Source organism: Hordeum vulgare, chromosome 6H (assembly GCF_904849725.1).
Source record: "Hordeum vulgare subsp. vulgare chromosome 6H, MorexV3_pseudomolecules_assembly, whole genome shotgun sequence".
NCBI classification, from domain to species: domain Eukaryota; kingdom Viridiplantae; phylum Streptophyta; class Magnoliopsida; order Poales; family Poaceae; genus Hordeum; species Hordeum vulgare.
In genome coordinates, this window is record NC_058523.1 from 12868099 (window position 1) to 12887472 (window position 19374).

A 19374-nucleotide genomic window follows, 5' to 3' on the forward strand; every position below is an offset into this window, starting at 1 on the left:
CATGTTTTGTATCCCTTTGATGGGGAATTATGAATCAACGAAAACACCATTTAACGGACAAAAAAAGCACTACACCCACATATATGTAGATGCAGGTATAAGTGATTTCCAGCAAATCAATAATCTTAATAATGTAAATTCAAATTAATTACTGTGCCAAGAGGACAACAACAGAAGATAAGGTGTACTTTCTCTGTAAAGAAATATAAGAGCGTTTAGATTATTAGGGAGTAGTGACTAAGGTGAGGTCATTATCTGTCCCCTTCTAAGTATGCATATATATGCTGTCATTGTCAGGGTTGGCATAGTTTTCAGAGGAAAAAGGGTTGGAACAGTTTTCAGGCCAAGTATGTGTGTGTGTGTGTTGCAAAGTCAGAGGATTGACTGCGTGTGCAATGTACACGTCCGTTGGGTTGGAGGAAGACCGTAGTGCAATATGCCGTGTACGTATGCCACCATGGCCGTACGTTGGATCGTAGCAAAAGCTGCACGCAACAGGATGAAACCGTGTGCACGCAACGTACGTACGTGATCGTGATGGGCGCTTCTTCGTCGAGTTGCCTACGTGCTATGGCCGACCAGTGATCTGAAGATTCTACTACTACAACAGAAACATCAGTCACATCATTTGTATCAGGGTAAGTTTTAACATGCTCCCTCTTACCTCCTTTTTTGACATGTAAGGTAAGAAGATAAGAATTAATCAGACCACTAATTAATGAGATCAAAGTCCCAGATCTATTATATACTCTCACCTCTCACATGAAAAGAGGTGTTAAGAGTAAACATGTTAAAACTGCTAGCTCTTGCATCAGTTCACCGCAGTTAAAATTAAGCTGCAGCTAAACTAGCAACACAGAAGCAAACAGAAACATCAGTCGCTTCGTCTGTATAAGTTCACTTCACATGAAATTGCCAGAAGCAAACGGAGCACATGCACGGAATCTTGAGTTCCTGACGAGTTGCTGTTAGTACTAATTCAGAGGAGATCTGAGCTGAAACTGCAAGAAACAGAAACTTGCAACTGTTGCAGCTGCAGGTCGGCTAGTCGCCAGCCAGATCGATCCTGGACAAGTACGGCCGCGGCAGTGCATATTCTGATCTGATCCTTGGTCCATTCCAGGGGGCGAGCGGCGGCGAGGTTCTTCACCATGACTAAATTAACAACCCTCTCGACTGCGTTGCACGCGCGTTGTTTAATCCCAGTTGCTGCTACTTGCCTTACCCTTGAGCGCTAACCAAGAGAGATGCATCTTGATCCCAAATTCCCAATGTCAACTCCTGCGTTGTGTTTGTACTTACTATATAAACACCCAATCGATCCAGGATCCAAAGCAGCAAACCACAGCCATTAGCAGCTCCTGGTCACCTCACCACTGCAAGCATAATTAGGCTTAGTTAGCTCCAAGGAGCAAAGCTAAAAAGAAGCCTAGCTAGGCTAGCTCGATCCAGCTAGCTCAGTAGATATGGAGGTGGAGGCCGGAGCTCATGGCGATGCGGCGGCGAGCAAGTTCACGCTGCCCGTGGACTCCGAGCACAAGGCCAAGTCCTTCAGGCTCTTCTCCTTCGCCAACCCGCACATGCGCACCTTCCACCTCTCGTGGATCTCCTTCTTCACCTGCTTCGTCTCCACCTTTGCCGCTGCTCCGTTGGTGCCCATCATCCGCGACAACCTCAACCTCGCCAAGGCCGACATCGGCAATGCCGGTGTGGCGTCCGTGTCCGGCTCCATCTTCTCGAGGCTCGCCATGGGCGCCATTTGTGACCTGCTTGGCCCGCGGTACGGTTGTGCCTTTCTCGTCATGCTATCGGCGCCAACCGTCTTCTGCATGGCCGTCATCGACGACGCGTCGGGATACATCGCAGTCCGCTTCCTCATCGGCTTCTCCCTCGCAACCTTCGTGTCATGCCAGTACTGGATGAGCACAATGTTCAACAGTAAAATCATTGGCACGGTGAATGGCCTCGCAGCCGGGTGGGGCAACATGGGTGGCGGGGCCACACAGCTCATCATGCCCCTCGTCTTCCATGCCATCCAAAAGTGTGGTGCCACACCCTTTGTGGCATGGCGTATCGCCTACTTCGTGCCGGGGATGATGCACATCGTGATGGGCCTACTCGTGCTCACCATGGGACAAGACCTCCCGGACGGCAACCTTGCAAGCCTGCAGAAGAAGGGAGACATGGCCAAGGACAAGTTCTCCAAGGTCCTTTGGGGCGCCGTCACCAACTACCGGACATGGATCTTCGTCCTCCTCTACGGCTACTGCATGGGCGTCGAGCTGACCACCGATAACGTCATCGCTGAGTACTACTACGACCACTTCCACCTAGACCTCCGTGCCGCTGGCACCATCGCCGCTTGCTTCGGCATGGCCAACATCGTCGCACGTCCTATGGGCGGCTACCTCTCCGACCTTGGTGCCCGGTACTTTGGCATGCGTGCTCGCCTTTGGAACATCTGGATCCTCCAGACTGCTGGAGGGGCTTTCTGCATATGGCTCGGTCGTGCATCGGCCCTTCCTGCCTCAGTGACTGCCATGGTCCTCTTCTCCATCTGCGCCCAGGCTGCATGTGGCGCTGTATTCGGTGTCGCACCATTCGTTTCCAGACGTTCCCTTGGGATCATCTCCGGGCTAACTGGCGCCGGTGGCAATGTGGGTGCGGGTCTCACGCAACTTCTATTCTTCACTTCATCTCAGTACTCCACTGGGAGGGGTCTCGAGTACATGGGCATCATGATCATGGCTTGTACACTTCCCGTCGCTCTTGTGCACTTCCCACAGTGGGGCTCCATGTTCTTCCCAGCCAGTGTCGATGCCACGGAGGAAGAGTACTACGCCTCCGAATGGTCGGAGGAGGAGAAAAGCAAGGGCCTCCATATCGCAGGTCAAAAGTTCGCCGAGAACTCCCGCTCGGAACGCGGTAGGCGCAACGTCATTCTTGCCACATCTGCCACACCACCCAACAACACGCCCCAGCACGTATAAGATCCAAATTTTCTTCTACCAACCAAATGTAAAGCTCGCATAAATATACACATCATATATGTCTACTCCTGCCAACCCCAGTTGTTCTGTACTTGTAGATGTTAGGAAACCTTCAACTTCATCTGTCTGCAGGAATCGTGTATGCATATATGCGAGGGTATGTAGTATATATGAAAGTGGTCCTGAAATTACATGAACAACTTATGAATTTTTGTGTACTCTCGGTTTTTCCTCCAAGCAATTTTAAATACGCGCAGTTACATGTGGCCGGCCAGGAGGCTTGAACTTACACATAGAATGCAACTTATAACACCTTCCATAACTTTTGCGTTATGGCAATCTTGTCTCTAGCCCCTCTAATAGGAATTCTGATGGATGAATCCCACATGTCAAGCCCTACACGTGAAAGGCGCGCGCGCGCGCGCACACACACACCCCTATGTCGCAGGGACGGAGGAGAACCGGTACACATGACGCGAAATAGAAGGCACGGAGTCTAATTCAGCCCACATATGTTAAAAATGACAAACTGTGTAACTGTTGTTCAAGTTTATAAGATGAAAATTGATGACGTGAGTGTCTTGCTAGAGTCCTAGACGAGAGGTAGAAGAGATGAACAAGAATCTCACGCTGGCAGTTTGTGCAAGAGTTGTGCATTGGCCGGAGTGTTAGTTTGTGTTTGGTGTTTAGGATTTAAGTGTATTTTCATGTAACCACGTGGTAGTAGAGAATATCTGTTACGATATGCAGCCATGTCCTTTTTTGGATTTGAATTTCTGAAGTGTCTATGAACTCCAAGGTACACACCATATGAACATGATATTGTCGCACATTACCAAGACATATATGAGATGACAAATATAAAACTTTTGAACATAACATCTGAACATGTCAACATAGCAGCCCCATAACATTGCAACAGATAACAATGATATAGAAGCATTCAACATATCTTGCGCCACTCCAATTGAAAGTTACAAGCATCGAAAAGACAATACTAAAAATTTGACATGCTATCATCATTTTGCTAGTAGTCTTCACGCTTCACTAACTATATTTCACTCAAAAATTCTAGGAAGACACCAAAATCTTTCAAACATTCACAAGTATGGAAGTTGTCATTAATTTTTTTCCCAAATTGAATTCCATTTGCATCTTTTTATTATTATTGCCACTGGTTGTGAAGTAGCCCATCATTCTACAGTTGTAGTTATGGATGTTTCTCTTGTAACTAGCATCTTTGCAATGCCCTTGCCTCCAACGGTGCTGGCCCAAGAGAATGTTCCATGAATAATTAACATTATCCATTATTTTTTGGAAAGAAGACCCTAAAGTACAGAAACATGCTTGTGCAGGTTAAGGTACATACTGAAGTACAAAGAAAAATACAAAAAATTAACTTATGTATGTCTGACGTGACTGTAAACTTGCATGAGATCTAGCTTCGCCACCAAGTGAATGACTAAGCTTCTGTAGATACCAAGTCCAAGTTCTGCCTTTTCCTTCCTCACCACAGCAAATGCAAATGGACATAAGTTGTGCTCATTATATCTCCCTATTGTAGCTAGAATTTTTGCTCCAGTGGTCAACTTGACAAAGCAAAATGAAAGGTTTGAATAAAAATAAACTATGATTTGTTGTGACTATGCATCTTGATCCCGGGTTTGTGTCAATAGTAGAATGTAGATAGTCCCTAATCCTTTAGTGTAAAGCATTGTAGTTTCCTAGTACCACATATATATATGCATTCTTTTCCCTTGCCATGTTTGCCATCATGGGGTTGATCTCAAATACTCCCACTATTTTCAAAAGGCCACAAACTCATATTACAGGTACCAAGGTAAAAGTTAACGTTTGCTTTCAAAGCTAGCTTTTCTTTTTGTTTACGGATGTTTAATACTCCCTCCATCACAGTTTAGAAGGCACGGTTAAATATACGTGCATTTCCACAATAGACAAGGTTTAAGGCGCATTGCATTTACTCCTAGCAGCTAATTAGTACTCCGTTGTACTACTTCCATATGCATTCATAGTGTGAATGCTATTTTTCAACCCATCTCACAGCCAATCAATAACCACCTAGGTTCCAGAGAATTTCCAAGGATGTCTTCTAAACCGTGACGGAGGGAGTACACCGAATGCATGCAACAAAACTGAGTGGAAGAAGTAACTCATTGTCATTATGACTACATGCCCGAAGAATTAAATAGGTTGCTAGTAGGAGAAAACAACATTAATATTTAATAGTGGCCATGTAAAGATGTAAAATGTATATTTCGTAGTGGCCTTGTATAGGTAAATGGAGGGAGTACATAATTCCACTCAGTGTTGTTAATCAAAGCATTGATCCAATCAAGATCACTTATGAAAGTGTTCTCATCACTCTTGCTAATCCATGAGTTGTTTACAATTGAAGTAGTGTTGAAAATAATGATACAAGCGTGTGGCAATATCATATTCATATGTAGATTGTTTGTTCCATTTTGATCATTGACGCAGATCTATAGAATTAACAATGCTATTCAACACAAAAAGTATTCAATCAACCCCTTGTCATTTCTAATATACATATAATCCATCATTTTCTATACGTTAGTCGCTGAGTGCCCTTTTGAATTCATAAATATCTATGTAATCACATCGACTAGCCAACAAGAAGCTTATTTTCACCAAATTGTACTCTAGGAGCTAAAGGTTTTTCTCTACTCTTCTGCATATTTGGTGTGAGTGAATCGATTCCTAGAATTCGTCGTCGTCATTTGAAATCAAATATCCACCAATGTCATCACTATTTGAATCTGGAAGCTCAAAAGGTTCTTTAACAATACTTCCTTTACTTATTGTTGATATGGTTTTAGGTACCTTGCTTGAGATCCAGCAATTGCTTTACCTTTTCTAGTTGATGTTGATTCTTTACTTGCTTTGCTTAGTGTTGATGCTCCTTTACTCCCTCTGCTTACTATTGATGCTCCTTTACTCGCTGTGCTTATTGTTGATGCTCCTTTAATTTCTCTGTTTACTTTTGATGCTCCTTTACTCACTCTACTTACTATTGATGCTCCTTTACTCGTTGTGCTTATTGTTGATGCTCCTTTATTTTCTCTGGTTACTTTTGATGCTCCTTTATTTGCTTTGCTTAATATTGCTAGTATTAAATTTCTTTAGGTCTATTCGCCTTCTTAATAAATTAGATTTGTGGAACCAATTATGGTAAATTCATATCCCATTGGGAATACTTCCCTAGCATTTGTGTCCTCCTTCAAGTACCCTTCTTTCGACTCTTTAGTTGTTTCATGTTCTTTAGTACTTCATCATAATCTTCATCCATCAGATGTTCGGCCTCCACAATTGATGCCTTGTGTCTTCTACCTTTACCTTTTCTAGCATGTAAATAGACACTTTGTTGAGATGGTTGCACATCATTGATATATGATTTGTTCCTTTTCTTCCTCATCAACTGTATCTTAAAGATTTTTAGGTCAACAACCCTAAGATATTCATATCACTTAACCATTGTTGAACTTACTCTTCACTTTCAGTGATCTCCAAATCAGCTAAACACATAAAATGTGTTTTCATCGTTCATGTAGTACATGTCATCTGATGACTAAACCCTAACAATTCCTTCAACCAAAAACAAGCTTGTGAAAACACATAAATGATCTTCCCAATGTTCCGATCTCACGTTATTCATGCTCAGATAACATACCGATTACCCCCATTGGGTTATTAGGGTTGCACCCAATATAAAAAGGGCAGTTCTCCAACACAAAGAAAAACAAAGCAAAACAAAGAAATCCATAAACAAAAACACTAACCTGATACGGTCCTCTTATATGTAGGCAAATTCTAACACTTGCTATGAAGATAATAAGCCTAAGTTTGATTTTGACTTAGACTGCCAAAAAAAAATGTTGATCATCCACCTAACTTGAGACCCGACCATGTCGACGACTCTATGACCCCAATCCACTCCGAACCACTCATATGGAAGTTATAAATGGAGGGAAACTTACTTCGGAACCGACATGACATCACTGCACTCTTGTCGCCACAGCGGCCCTTCGTCATTGCCATCTCCTACCATGTGGTGTGAGAGAGAAATGAATGGGAGGATGGAAGTGGGTACCCCCAATGTTTGCGGGCATCAGATTAACAAGAGAAAAGGTTCTTCTATGTCCTAGCCAGCTAGGAGCTGCACTGTGGAAAGTTTTTGCCATGTAGGGCCTCACATGTGTTCTAGTTCTATCATAACAGTTCTCATAAGGGCTCGAGAGGAAAATTAGGGCTCAACATTGATAATTAAGCCAGAAGTGGTGGTTTTGTGGAAACAAACTCAAAAGTTGTGGTGAAAAGTTGCGCTGAAGGTCAGTTTTCATGTATTAACTTTTTCTTAAAAGAAAAGCACCAGCTCACCCCTTGATGCCAATTAATGGAACTCAGACTCTAGGTCACAATCTTCAGAGCAATAAAAAGTGTGTGTAAAATTGTGGGAAAACATATTGCATAGTATTTCACCTTCTCATTTTCCATATTTCCCAAATGATCATACTCTCTACATGGATGTAAGATTATTATTATCTTATTTATAAAAATTGAAATACACTATTTTTGTCTTGGTCAAAATTAGGACTTCGCTACAAATCCGATGAAGGATTTTTTTAAGCATGACAAATTTGACACCCGGGATGGCAAATTATATTACCATGAGGATGACAATTTTCTTCAGCAAGCATGCCATGATTAATGTTTTTTGGCAAGATTTGCCATGTCTGCAGAAGGAAGTTGCCATGCTCGCAACAGCGTAATTTTCATCCTAGGCATCAGATTTGCCATGATTAATAATCGGACTTCAAATTTTTTATATCCCCCTAAGAACAAGCAAGTCTTTTTTTCTGACAAGACTGGGATCTATTATTAAGCCCTCCAAACATAACAAAAATAACATCGAGCTCTTGGGACCACCGAATGACCATTGCCGTCTTCGGAACGAGTCTCTACCGCCGTTCCCATGCCAGAGCTGGCCTAACCTTGTCAGATAGTGGGGAACTCTTTGTGCACATGTCCTTAAGGATTAACGCCACAAAGGCTCAGTTTTCGCCGTTAAACCCTTGAATCGATCTGAAGAACCTAATACCAAATTTCACCGTCATGTACAGACAAGAAAGCCTCACCTCGCTGCCTCGAGGAGCTTGCATGAATCTTTTTTTTTTGAATGAAAGCTTGCATGAATCTTTGTTGGAGCTTCGTTTAATCCGTCCTGATGGGGGAACTTGAGGAGAGCAGAGCTCGTGGATTGGCCTCCCGGCCCTCTGTCTGCAACTCCGGTGGCCGGTGACGAGGAGGGGAATCCTGGTGCTCAGCTCGGCTAGTAGATAGGTTAGGGTTTTAGTCCTTGCGGGGCCAAAATAAAGCAAGTTCGTACATATTGATCCATGCTAAGGTTAGTATCACACTTTGTTTTTTTAAAGGGCCCACTTAGTTTATGATGATGCAACCTGCAAAGGACAGCCACCGTACACTTGCATGTGTACGTGGCTAGATAACTTGTGCCTTTTTTGCAGCAACATTTTCAGAGTCAACTGTCTGGGCAGTTTTGTTCTTAGCAACACCAACCACTACTTTAAATTGTGATGGGCCACATATAGTAGCCGAGTCAATTTGGTCCATATAATCAATCATGTAGTGCACTTAACAACAAACAATCTCAATCATACATACATATAGGTTATCAAAAAAAAAACATATAGGTTATCACACATAGAGTATGTGAACAGTCCGACAGCCCTGATAGGTTCAAAGGGACAGACATCCTCCCTCCCTCAGCATATATACATCTCATTAATCCAAATATCTTAGTAGTTAGTTGGAGCCATGCTATCAAATACTCCCTCCGTTCCTAAATATAAGACCTTTTAGAGATTTCAATATAAACTACACACACATGTATATAGTCATATTTTACAATGTAGATTCATTCATTTTGTTCTGTATGTAGTATATAATGAAATCTCTAAAAGATCTTATATTTAGGAACGGATGGAGTAATAAACAGAAGCTGCTCAAACAAAAATCGATGACCAGGCAATTGATGCTACGCCAAGAGACAGACAACATATACATCTACTGTAAATTAAGTTAATTACTGTGCCAAGAGGCAGGCAACAACCAACAGTCGTACGTGAGTGAGGTCATTTACTTGTCCCCTTGAATTTGAATGTATATATGCTGTCAGTGTCAAGTGTGTGTGTGTGCGTGTGTTGCAAAGTCAGAGCATCGACTGTGTGCAATGTACACGTCCTTTGGTTTTGAGGAAGACCGGAATATTTTGTGTGCGCGTGTGTATGTATGCAGTATGCCATCGCGGCTGCTGCTGGCCGGCCGTTGGATGGCGGCAAAAGTTGCACCTGCTGCATGTAATCCATCTATACACTTGCTTCATCCAGTACGTACGTAGGCGCTGCTCCGTCTTCTCATTTTGATTTGCACTGGCCGACATGGGCTCTGTTCTCAGGTAGGGAAGCTGAAGCTTCCGATGTTCAGCGTGATGCTCAAACTGTTGGTGGAAGTGGAAACTGACACCGTAGGTAACTTGCAAAGCTCAGGAACCCTGTCACCGTCTGTCCAGCCCAGGCACCCGATCCTGGACACGCATCTTGTGTGCCCCGCGTGCCGAGCTGTGCATATTCTGATCTGATCCTTGGTCCATCCCACGGGCCGAGGGCGCGGAGATGCGCGCGGCGACGAGGTTATTCATCCTCCTTCTCTCTCTCTCGACTCCGTTGTACAACCTCTGTCTAAACCTTTACTAATCCCACAAGTTGCAGCCATGATTCCGTCAGATGCAATAATACATTCCCCTGTCTTACCCTCTAGCTGGCTAAGAGAGGCGCATGTTGGTCCCAATGTCAACTCCTGCGTTGTATAAATACCCGATAGATGGGGATTGAAAGCACCAAACCACAGCCATTAGCACCTCTCAGTTGCCACTGCAGCTGATCAAGCAAGCTAGCTCCAAACCTCCAAGGAGGAAGCAGAGAAGGAGACTAGCTCGATCAAGCAAGGTCGAAATGGAGGTGGAGGCTGGTGCCCATGGCGACACGGCGGCGAGCAAGTTCACGTTGCCCGTGGACTCCGAGCACAAGGCCAAGTCCTTCAGGCTCTTCTCCTTCGCCAACCCACACATGCGCACCTTCCACCTATCGTGGATATCCTTCTTCACATGCTTCGTCTCCACCTTTGCCGCGGCGCCCCTGGTGCCCATCATCCGCGACAACCTGAACCTCGCCAAGGCCGACATAGGGAATGCCGGTGTGGCATCTGTGTCTGGGTCCATCTTCTCGAGGCTTGCCATGGGCGCCATCTGCGACCTTTTGGGGCCGCGGTATGGGTGTGCCTTCCTCGTCATGCTCTCAGCGCCAACCGTCTTCTGCATGGCCGTCATCGATGACGCCTCAGGGTACATCGCCGTACGCTTCCTCATCGGCTTCTCCCTTGCCACCTTTGTGTCGTGTCAATACTGGATGAGCACCATGTTCAACAGTAAAATCATCGGCACGGTCAATGGCCTCGCGGCCGGCTGGGGCAATATGGGCGGTGGTGCCACACAACTCATCATGCCGCTTGTTTTCCACGCCATCCAAAAATGTGGTGCCACACCATTTGTGGCATGGCGTATTGCCTACTTCGTGCCCGGAATGATGCACATCGTGATGGGCTTGCTGGTACTCACCATGGGGCAAGATCTCCCTGATGGGAACCTCGCGAGCCTCCAGAAGAAGGGAGACATGGCCAAGGACAAGTTCTCCAAGGTCCTTTGGGGCGCCGTCACCAACTACCGGACATGGATCTTTGTCCTCCTATATGGCTACTGCATGGGTGTCGAACTCACCACTGACAATGTCATTGCCGAGTACTACTTCGACCACTTCCACCTAGACCTTCGCGCCGCTGGTACCATCGCCGCCTGCTTCGGCATGGCCAACATAGTCGCACGTCCTATGGGCGGCTACCTCTCTGACCTTGGCGCCCGCTATTTCGGCATGCGTGCTCGCCTTTGGAACATCTGGATCCTCCAAACCGCTGGTGGCGCTTTCTGCATCTGGCTCGGTCGTGCATCGGCCCTCCCTGCCTCGGTGACCGCCATGGTCCTCTTCTCCATCTGTGCCCAAGCTGCCTGTGGTGCTATCTTTGGTGTCGCACCCTTCGTCTCCAGGCGTTCCCTTGGCATCATTTCCGGGTTGACCGGTGCCGGTGGAAACGTGGGCGCAGGACTCACACAACTTCTATTCTTCACCTCATCGCAATACTCCACTGGTAGGGGTCTCGAGTACATGGGCATCATGATCATGGCATGCACGCTGCCCGTCGCTCTTGTGCACTTTCCACAATGGGGATCCATGTTCTTCCCGGCCAGCGCTGATGCCACTGAGGAGGAGTACTATGCTTCCGAGTGGTCGGAGGAGGAGAAGGGCAAGGGTCTCCATATCGCAGGCCAAAAGTTCGCCGAGAACTCCCGCTCGGAGCGCGGCAGGCGCAACGTCATCCTCGCCACATCCGCCACGCCGCCCAACAACACACCCCAGCACGTATAAGGCACTTCTTTTTGTTACCTATGAATTTTACAGTTCATGGCGTATATATACAAACAGTATATTTACGTCTGCAGCCCCAGCGTAATAAGTTGTATGGGGGTTTATCTTTCTACTATGGTAAACCCAAGGACATGTATTGTCAAATTGAGTCCGAAATTACTACATGAACAGTGTTGATGTTTGTGTATGCTTTCGTACATCTTCCTTCAAGAAAATATCGAATGCTTGCACTTTCAATGTATTACAAAGTTGAGTCCGAAATTACAGCCAATGTCCAATTCAAAATATATAGATGGATACAAAGTCCATTTTGCCGTCCCATATATTATTTGTTCTGACCCCAAACTGACCAAGACTCTTTATATTTTTGCGGAAAAACTGGCCAAGACTCACGAGGTGCAAAATCCAATAAGCAAACCATGTAACTAATCAATTTAAACGGTTTGAATTGGTCCCAAATGTTGTAGCCACTGCCTGCCACGCCAGCTGATCCTAGCTATAGTACTAATAACCGTTAGTATAAGTGGGACCCAAATGGTAGTGGCTGGAAGGATTAATCTGTGTTACTTTTCTTCTTATGATAATTCAAATCTCAATGCGAAATAACTAAGATCTTGTTTGGGATACATATTTTCCTCCGTTGGTCTTTTGAATCGTAGGATTGAATCCTATATGAGATTTTTCTTAAGATTTTTCTGTACTAATTTCATAGGCGTTTTCGTTTTAACATCGTCCAATCATTTCTTTTTCTTGGAAAGAACCATTTGGTTTTCCTAGGATGCAATCAAATGGATCAAATTCCCGTCACATTCAAATGGAAATGATGGTGCATTTCTATGGTTTTTTTTTTCTATTCCTGCGTTTTTTGGTAGTCTAGAAATCTAGCCCTTTTTCTTCCTATGGCGCCGTACTGAAGGCTGTATGTGCCTCATCCGTAGTTCCGTACCAGCCCTTCTTACATACGTACTGCATGGATGATTAGCTACTGGTTGACGTACGTACCCATGTTCCGTACGCACGTCAGTTGGAGGCCTTATCAGTTGTCGTGTCAGCTGATAATGCATGTGCACATCCGTTGATGAGTAGCTAGCGTGTAAATGAGTTCTTATCCGAGAACATTTTGGCTTTTCTTCATGTAAAGGTCGATTGATTCACACACCGGTATATGTATATATACGGGATTAAATTCATACTCACGGTTATAGTGGAAGAGCGCTTCAACAGATATTTATAAATTAGGCTCAGTTTCTTCCTCTTCTAAAAATATCAAAAGGTCAATTGAACAAGTGTCACCATGAAGTAGCAAGAATCAACCAAAAAGTATTTTCTTGTCACAGTGACACAGCATGCATGATCCATGGAAATTAGTGGACAACCACAACCTAGAGTTGAATACTACCACAAGTGCCGACCACAAGAACCGTTCACACAAACATATGTACTTCTGCTACTAACCATTCGTGGCAGCCCGATGTTCATGGGTCCTGTTTGGATCCATGGGTTAGAGTTAGAGTTGATTAGATTGGACCGAACTAACACCAAAACATTCAAACAGGAGGGTTAGAGTTCGTTAGATGCATCTAACCCACCCAAAAGAACTAACCCACCCAAGAGGTGCTTATTTGGGTTAGAGTTAGGCGGGATCCAGAAAAAATTACTTGTCCCTCTACCTTCACCACACAAAATCCTGGATAAAGGAGTCAAATGATTGAAAAAGTGCATTTATTGATAATCTAACCCTTCCATCCGAACTCCTCTTTGGTTAGAGTTAGTTCAAGGTTAGTATAGAGTTAGAATCTAACTCTAACCTATAACTGAGTTAGAGTATCCAAACAGAACCATGGAAGCGTCCTTGATTAAACAAATAAAAGTACAGCTCAGATGCCTCTTGGAGCTGATCAACCCACGTTGAATGCTTATCACCAGCGACGACGACATTGCAATACATAATTCAGCTACAATTAATCATGTCAAGCTAAAGGGGCAAAACAAAACAGCTAGATGCAAGGTCGGCAAACAAAACAGCTATTTTCCGTATATGATTTCTTGATCAGGAAAACTTACATAAATAACCCATTACAAGCATATTTAGGAATCCCTAGATATGAATGTAGTGTCCCTTCCGTCACGTCCGATTTGGTACATATGAATGTAGCATTAGTTCTGCATTAGTTCGACATGTGATCTTTTTTGTGTTCTGTCTAGCCCTTGAGAAAGTCTTCTTGTATATCTGTAGAAATGTTTAAAACTTCACAATAAATATTGATGTGTGCATAAATGGATCCAGAAGCCGGAATCCACCATTAAAAAAATGGATGTGGATATCACTAGTGTGGAACGAAAATTCGGAATGAATTAAGCAGCAAGCACATCGAGTCACATGGATATATTTCTTGACTGTGGGAGATATTGCTAATTTATTTCCAGAACTAACTATCCTCTGAATACACGATGTGCTTAAATTCTATGGAAAGCAGATACATAGTACTAGGTTCGGTGTTTGAGTTTATAGTTTAGCAAATTGTACACCTTAAATTTTAGGTACTAATATCTAAATTGTATGACAAAAAATTAATTAAGGACTACGGTGGGTAGAGGGCCGGGGGTGGTGCAAATGCCCTGCCTGGCCATGTTGGAGCTCAATACTAGATGTGTAGGACCTAAATATTTTTCGCTCGGCTTTAGAAAAATCTTGTGAGCAAAGATCAGGTGGTTGTATGGTTGGTAGCGTGGACATCTTTTGCCCCTTTTAAAACATAGGCAGGGCTATTGTAGTGTCCTGCTTCCTGGCATGTAACACTCTTTATTTTCTTCTAGAATACATCCCTGTCTCCCTGGAAAAGCCAAAACACCCTTTCAACAAGCCTAATGCTAGTCTACTCTCTTGCTATTACATAATCATCATTCATACAGCATTCAATTATACACACCTAATGGACATATGTTGTTTATTTGCACCAACCTGGTCACCAAAGTAGTACTACTAGCTGATGAGATCACCGATGGTGCAGCGAGAACATCAATCACTAGATATAATATTTCATGTGTAATAATAGTATATTCATTTGGAGAATAAATGCACCTACCTAGGTAACTCTTCAGAGTGAACTCCTTGCACAGTTTTGTACTTGACTAGTAGCAATCAGTTCCACATGCCAAATTGTTATTTGCGGGAAAACAATGGAATATGCATTGCCAGACTCTCAGTTATAGATATAACGTACACATAAATTTACTTTGATGACCCTGATAAATTCAAAGGGACATACATACACTATCTCTCATTTATATGCATGTTTATAGTTTTAGATACCATGCTATTAGTATTATTATCGAAACACATAAACAAAAGAAAGCATCTAACCAATAATATTACCGAAATCTTATTGAATGATTGTTTCTTGCCAGTGTTTTTTTGGGGAACGCTCACTGGTGCATCCAATCCCGCCCTCGAATCTCAAAGCGGTGACAGTGTGGGGATCCCTGTTTGCCCCCTTTCATCCTCCCTTGCGAATGATATAAACGTTCGCTCTCATGCAGCCTCTTGAACGAACGACGCGAACTTTCACTCCCATACACCTCCCGAATGTACGACCTCAAGTGTAGAATGACACTCCCCTATGATGTTAGTATGACAATGACTGGAAGCACATATGGCAACTTCTTCATGTATGGTAACTTCTCTCTGTAGTATGGAAATCCACCCTGTCGTAGTATGGCAATTCCTGAACATGTGGGCAACTTCCCTTTTCCTAGCTTGGCAATTGTCTCTCTGCTGCAACATGGCGAATCCTTGAAATGTATGACAATTCTTTCTGCTATAGCATGACAACTATTTCTTCTTAGCATGGCTAATCTATCTGTTATAGAATCGAAAATCTCTCTCTTATAGCATGACAATTCTTGAAACGTTCTTGAGAGTCTTTTTTTAAGGGAACACTCTTTAGAGGCATCGCCCCCTCGAATGGGCCTCCCAGAGCGAACAATCTTTCGCGTAGGGACACCAGGAAGGAAACATTCCCTCCCTATTAGAGCTCTAATGTTATACATAACAAGGTGTGCTTTGGTACACCCTCCCCCCCCCCCCCCCCGAAACAAAACGTACGAAGGAGAATGTATACCCACCTTTTATTGTACACTACAGGCTGTCGTACATGTGCAATACGAGGTGGGTATACGTATGGCTGCCTGTAGTGTACAATAGTGTACAATACGAGGTGGGTATATGTTTCCCCTTCTACGTTTTGTGAGGGAGGGGGTGTACCGAAGCAAAAGTGATACATTTAACGGAAAATGATTGAAATATTGGAAGGGAAAATTAAACTGTGAATTCCGGATGCCCAAAATGACTTTTGAAGATGCCTAGTTTGAAATCGTAATTACATTTGCAGCATGACAAGTTAAATGGATTTTCTCGGGGAGGCCTGATATCATATAATAGATAGAAAATAATATTCGAATCCATATGGAAATAAACTCAGTTGGTAGGACTGTACATCTACTCTCTCATCGGAGTGAATTAGCCTCACTACCTTCCCAGTAGTAGGATATCTCGAGGCCATTTTTCCCAGTTAGAGTAGGATTGATGCCCCCCACCCACCCCCCACCCCCATGCATCGATTCAAGCATAATTTCAAAAAAGAAAGTCAAACGCATTAAGCTGAACAAAACCAGGGTACAATACAAAAATATAATGACTATCAAAATGCATGTAGCCATCTTTGCCAAGAGCAAAATTGTAGGTACTTATGTGGATTTTTTTTGTTAATATGTAATTATGTGGAAATTGGAAGCCAGAAAAACATACAAAGTAACCAAGGATGAATTGGAGTTTCACCCCAAAACCATGAATAGACGCCCCTACACTCTACAGAGCGCCGCAGTTTCCCATGCGTGCAATGGTCTTCCACCCTTTCTGAGAGTCCATTGTGAACATAGGCAAAATTAGTGATGCAAGAATTGTTTTTTTTCGTGAACTGCAGAGATTACTTAATATCGTCAGTGCAAATTAGCTATTCTGTCAAGGTAAAAAATAACTAAAGATACATGAGGTCATTATCCGTCCCCTTGCATGCTGTCAGTGTCAGGTTTGACATACACTTTCCAACCCAGAGCGGCCAGTTTGCAAAGTCAGCGAATGGACTGTGTGTGTGTGATGCGCGTACGCCGTCGCCGTCGCCGTCGCCGTCGTGGCTAGCTGTCCGTTGGATCGCTGCAAGAGTTGCAAGTACGCAGCAAGCTGAAACCGTTGCATGCTCATTGCATTCAGTAAGGCAACATCTGCCGACCAGGCTGTCTTGCCTTGAAGATTAGGAGTATATTATACTGTCCTTGATTAGGATACTTGATGACACTGTTAGACGGTATTTCGTTCACTGCATAGCCAACAAGAAAGCGAAAGCGAAAGCGAATAAACATCGTACCATGTCTTTTTCTAGCACATTGGGAGAAGGTAAAACTTTTCCTTTGTGTAAGCAGTTCGGTTCTTTGTGTGCAGGAAGGAATTCGATTCTGGACATGCATCGTGTGACGTTGCATATTCTGATCCTTGGCCGATCCCACGGGGTGAGGCCGCGGAGATGCGCGCGGCGACGAGATTAGTGCGTTGTTTAATCCCAGCTCCTGCTGCTGCTGCCGTGATTCCGTCGGATGCAATAATGCATTCTTTCCTTGGTAGGCAATGCTAATTGCACTTAACCAACAGCTAAGAGATGTGGCGTGTTTATTCCATCCCAGTGTCAACTCTGCTATAGCAAATGCATGCGGGCGCGTCTCGCTATAAATACCAAACCGGTGCAAGATTCAAAGCATAAGCCATACTACATCACCGTTACTACATTGCAAGCCAAGCTCAAGAGCAGCAGCAACAGCCACCATTAGCTGCTTCTAGTTGTTGGCAAAGATGGAGGTCGAGGCGGGCGCCCATGGCGACACTGCCGCGAGCAAGTTCACGCTGCCGGTAGACTCCGAGCACAAGGCCAAGTCCTTCAGGCTCTTCTCCTTCGCCAACCCCCACATGCGCACCTTCCATCTCTCGTGGATCTCCTTCTTCACTTGCTTCGTCTCCACCTTCGCCGCAGCGCCCCTTGTCCCCATCATTCGTGATAACCTCAACCTTGCCAAGGCCGACATCGGCAATGCCGGTGTGGCATCCGTTTCTGGGTCCATCTTCTCCAGGCTTGCCATGGGTGCCATCTGCGATCTCCTCGGGCCGCGGTATGGATGTGCATTCCTCGTCATGCTCTCGGCACCGACCGTTTTCTGCATGGCCGTTATCGATGATGCCTCAGGGTACATCGCCGTCCGCTTTCTCATTGGCTTCTCGCTTGCTACCTTCGTGTCATGCCAATATTGGATGAGCACCATGTTTAATAGCAAGATCATCGGCACAGTCAACGGCCTCGCTGCTGGATGGGGCAACATGGGTGGTGGCGCCACGCAGCTCATCATGCCGCTCGTCTTCCATGCAATCCAGAAGTGTGGTGCCACGCCCTTCGTAGCGTGGCGTATTGCTTACTTCGTGCCCGGAATGATGCACATCGTGATGGGCTTGTTGGTACTCACCATGGGGCAAGATCTCCCTGATGGGAACCTCGCAAGCCTCCAGAAGAAGGGAGACATGGCCAAGGACAAGTTCTCCAAGGTCCTTTGGGGCGCCGTTACCAACTACCGGACATGGATCTTTGTCCTCCTCTATGGCTACTGCATGGGTGTCGAGCTCACCACCGACAATGTCATTGCCGAGTACTACTTCGACCACTTCCACCTAGACCTCCGTGCCGCCGGTACCATCGCTGCCTGCTTCGGCATGGCCAACATCGTCGCACGTCCTGCGGGCGGCTATCTCTCTGACCTTGGTGCCCGTTATTTCGGCATGCGTGCTCGCCTCTGGAATATCTGGATCCTCCAAACCGCTGGTGGCGCTTTCTGCATCTGGCTCGGTCGTGCATCAGCCCTCCCCGCCTCAGTGACCGCCATGGTCCTCTTCTCCATCTGCGCCCAGGCTGCGTGTGGTGCTATCTTTGGTGTCGCACCCTTCGTCTCCAGGCGTTCCCTTGGCATCATTTCCGGGTTGACCGGTGCTGGTGGAAACGTGGGCGCAGGGCTCACACAGCTTCTCTTCTTCACGTCATCGCAATACTCCACTGGTAGGGGTCTCGAGTACATGGGCATCATGATCATGGCATGCACGCTGCCCGTCGCTCTTGTGCACTTCCCACAATGGGGATCCATGTTCTTCCCTGCCAGCGCCGACGCCACGGAGGAGGAGTACTACGCCTCGGAGTGGTCCGAAGAGGAGAAAGCCAAGGGTCTCCATATCGCCGGCCAAAAATTTGCTGAGAATTCCCGCTCGGAGCGCGGTAGGCGCAACGTCATCCTTGCCACGTCCGCCACACCACCCAACAATACGCCCCAGCACGTATGAGACTGGATTGTTTTTCATACCTATGTACAAGTACTGAACTACAGTGCACGTTCGTATATATATACGCCTGCAACATCGGCTGTAATAAGGCGTATGAATTTACATTTGTAGTGTAGGCCTGTGTAATGCGTTTCTTACGCACGAAATGTTTGGTCTGTGCATGCACGCATGCGAGGGTACCTGTGCTCTGAATTTACAACAGCTTTGAGATTCTGTCTCTTGTATACCTCTACTGGCAAGTTCTCAGTTAATTGTCTCTATACATGAGTTATCAATTTCCTAATTAAGGTGCTAATAGTATACCCAAATCGTGAACCTAAGTTAGCACCTGCCTTGGAAAAAAAATGTTTCATTCAAATTTGAG

At 45.0% G+C, this 19374-nt stretch overlaps 3 protein-coding genes across 3 annotated transcripts; all 3 read left to right on the forward strand.

Moving 5' to 3' along the window:
• The first annotated feature begins 1349 nt into the window (after positions 1-1349).
• Positions 1350-3198, forward strand: LOC123402733 (high-affinity nitrate transporter 2.1-like). The gene has a single exon (XM_045096686.1). It carries the CDS (start codon positions 1467-1469, stop codon positions 2988-2990), a length of 1524 nt encoding a protein of 507 aa, XP_044952621.1. The 5' UTR covers positions 1350-1466; the 3' UTR covers positions 2991-3198.
• A 6761-nt stretch (positions 3199-9959) lies between these two features.
• On the forward strand, positions 9960-11821 carry LOC123405195 (high-affinity nitrate transporter 2.1-like). Its single transcript, XM_045098980.1, has one exon. The coding sequence runs from the start codon at positions 10061-10063 to the stop codon at positions 11582-11584; it is 1524 nt and encodes a 507-aa protein (XP_044954915.1). The 5' UTR covers positions 9960-10060; the 3' UTR covers positions 11585-11821.
• A 5586-nt stretch (positions 11822-17407) lies between these two features.
• LOC123405196 (high-affinity nitrate transporter 2.1-like) lies at positions 17408-19236 on the forward strand. The gene has a single exon (XM_045098981.1). The coding sequence runs from the start codon at positions 17487-17489 to the stop codon at positions 19008-19010; it is 1524 nt and encodes a 507-aa protein (XP_044954916.1). The 5' UTR covers positions 17408-17486; the 3' UTR covers positions 19011-19236.
• Positions 19237-19374: the final 138 nt, after the last annotated feature.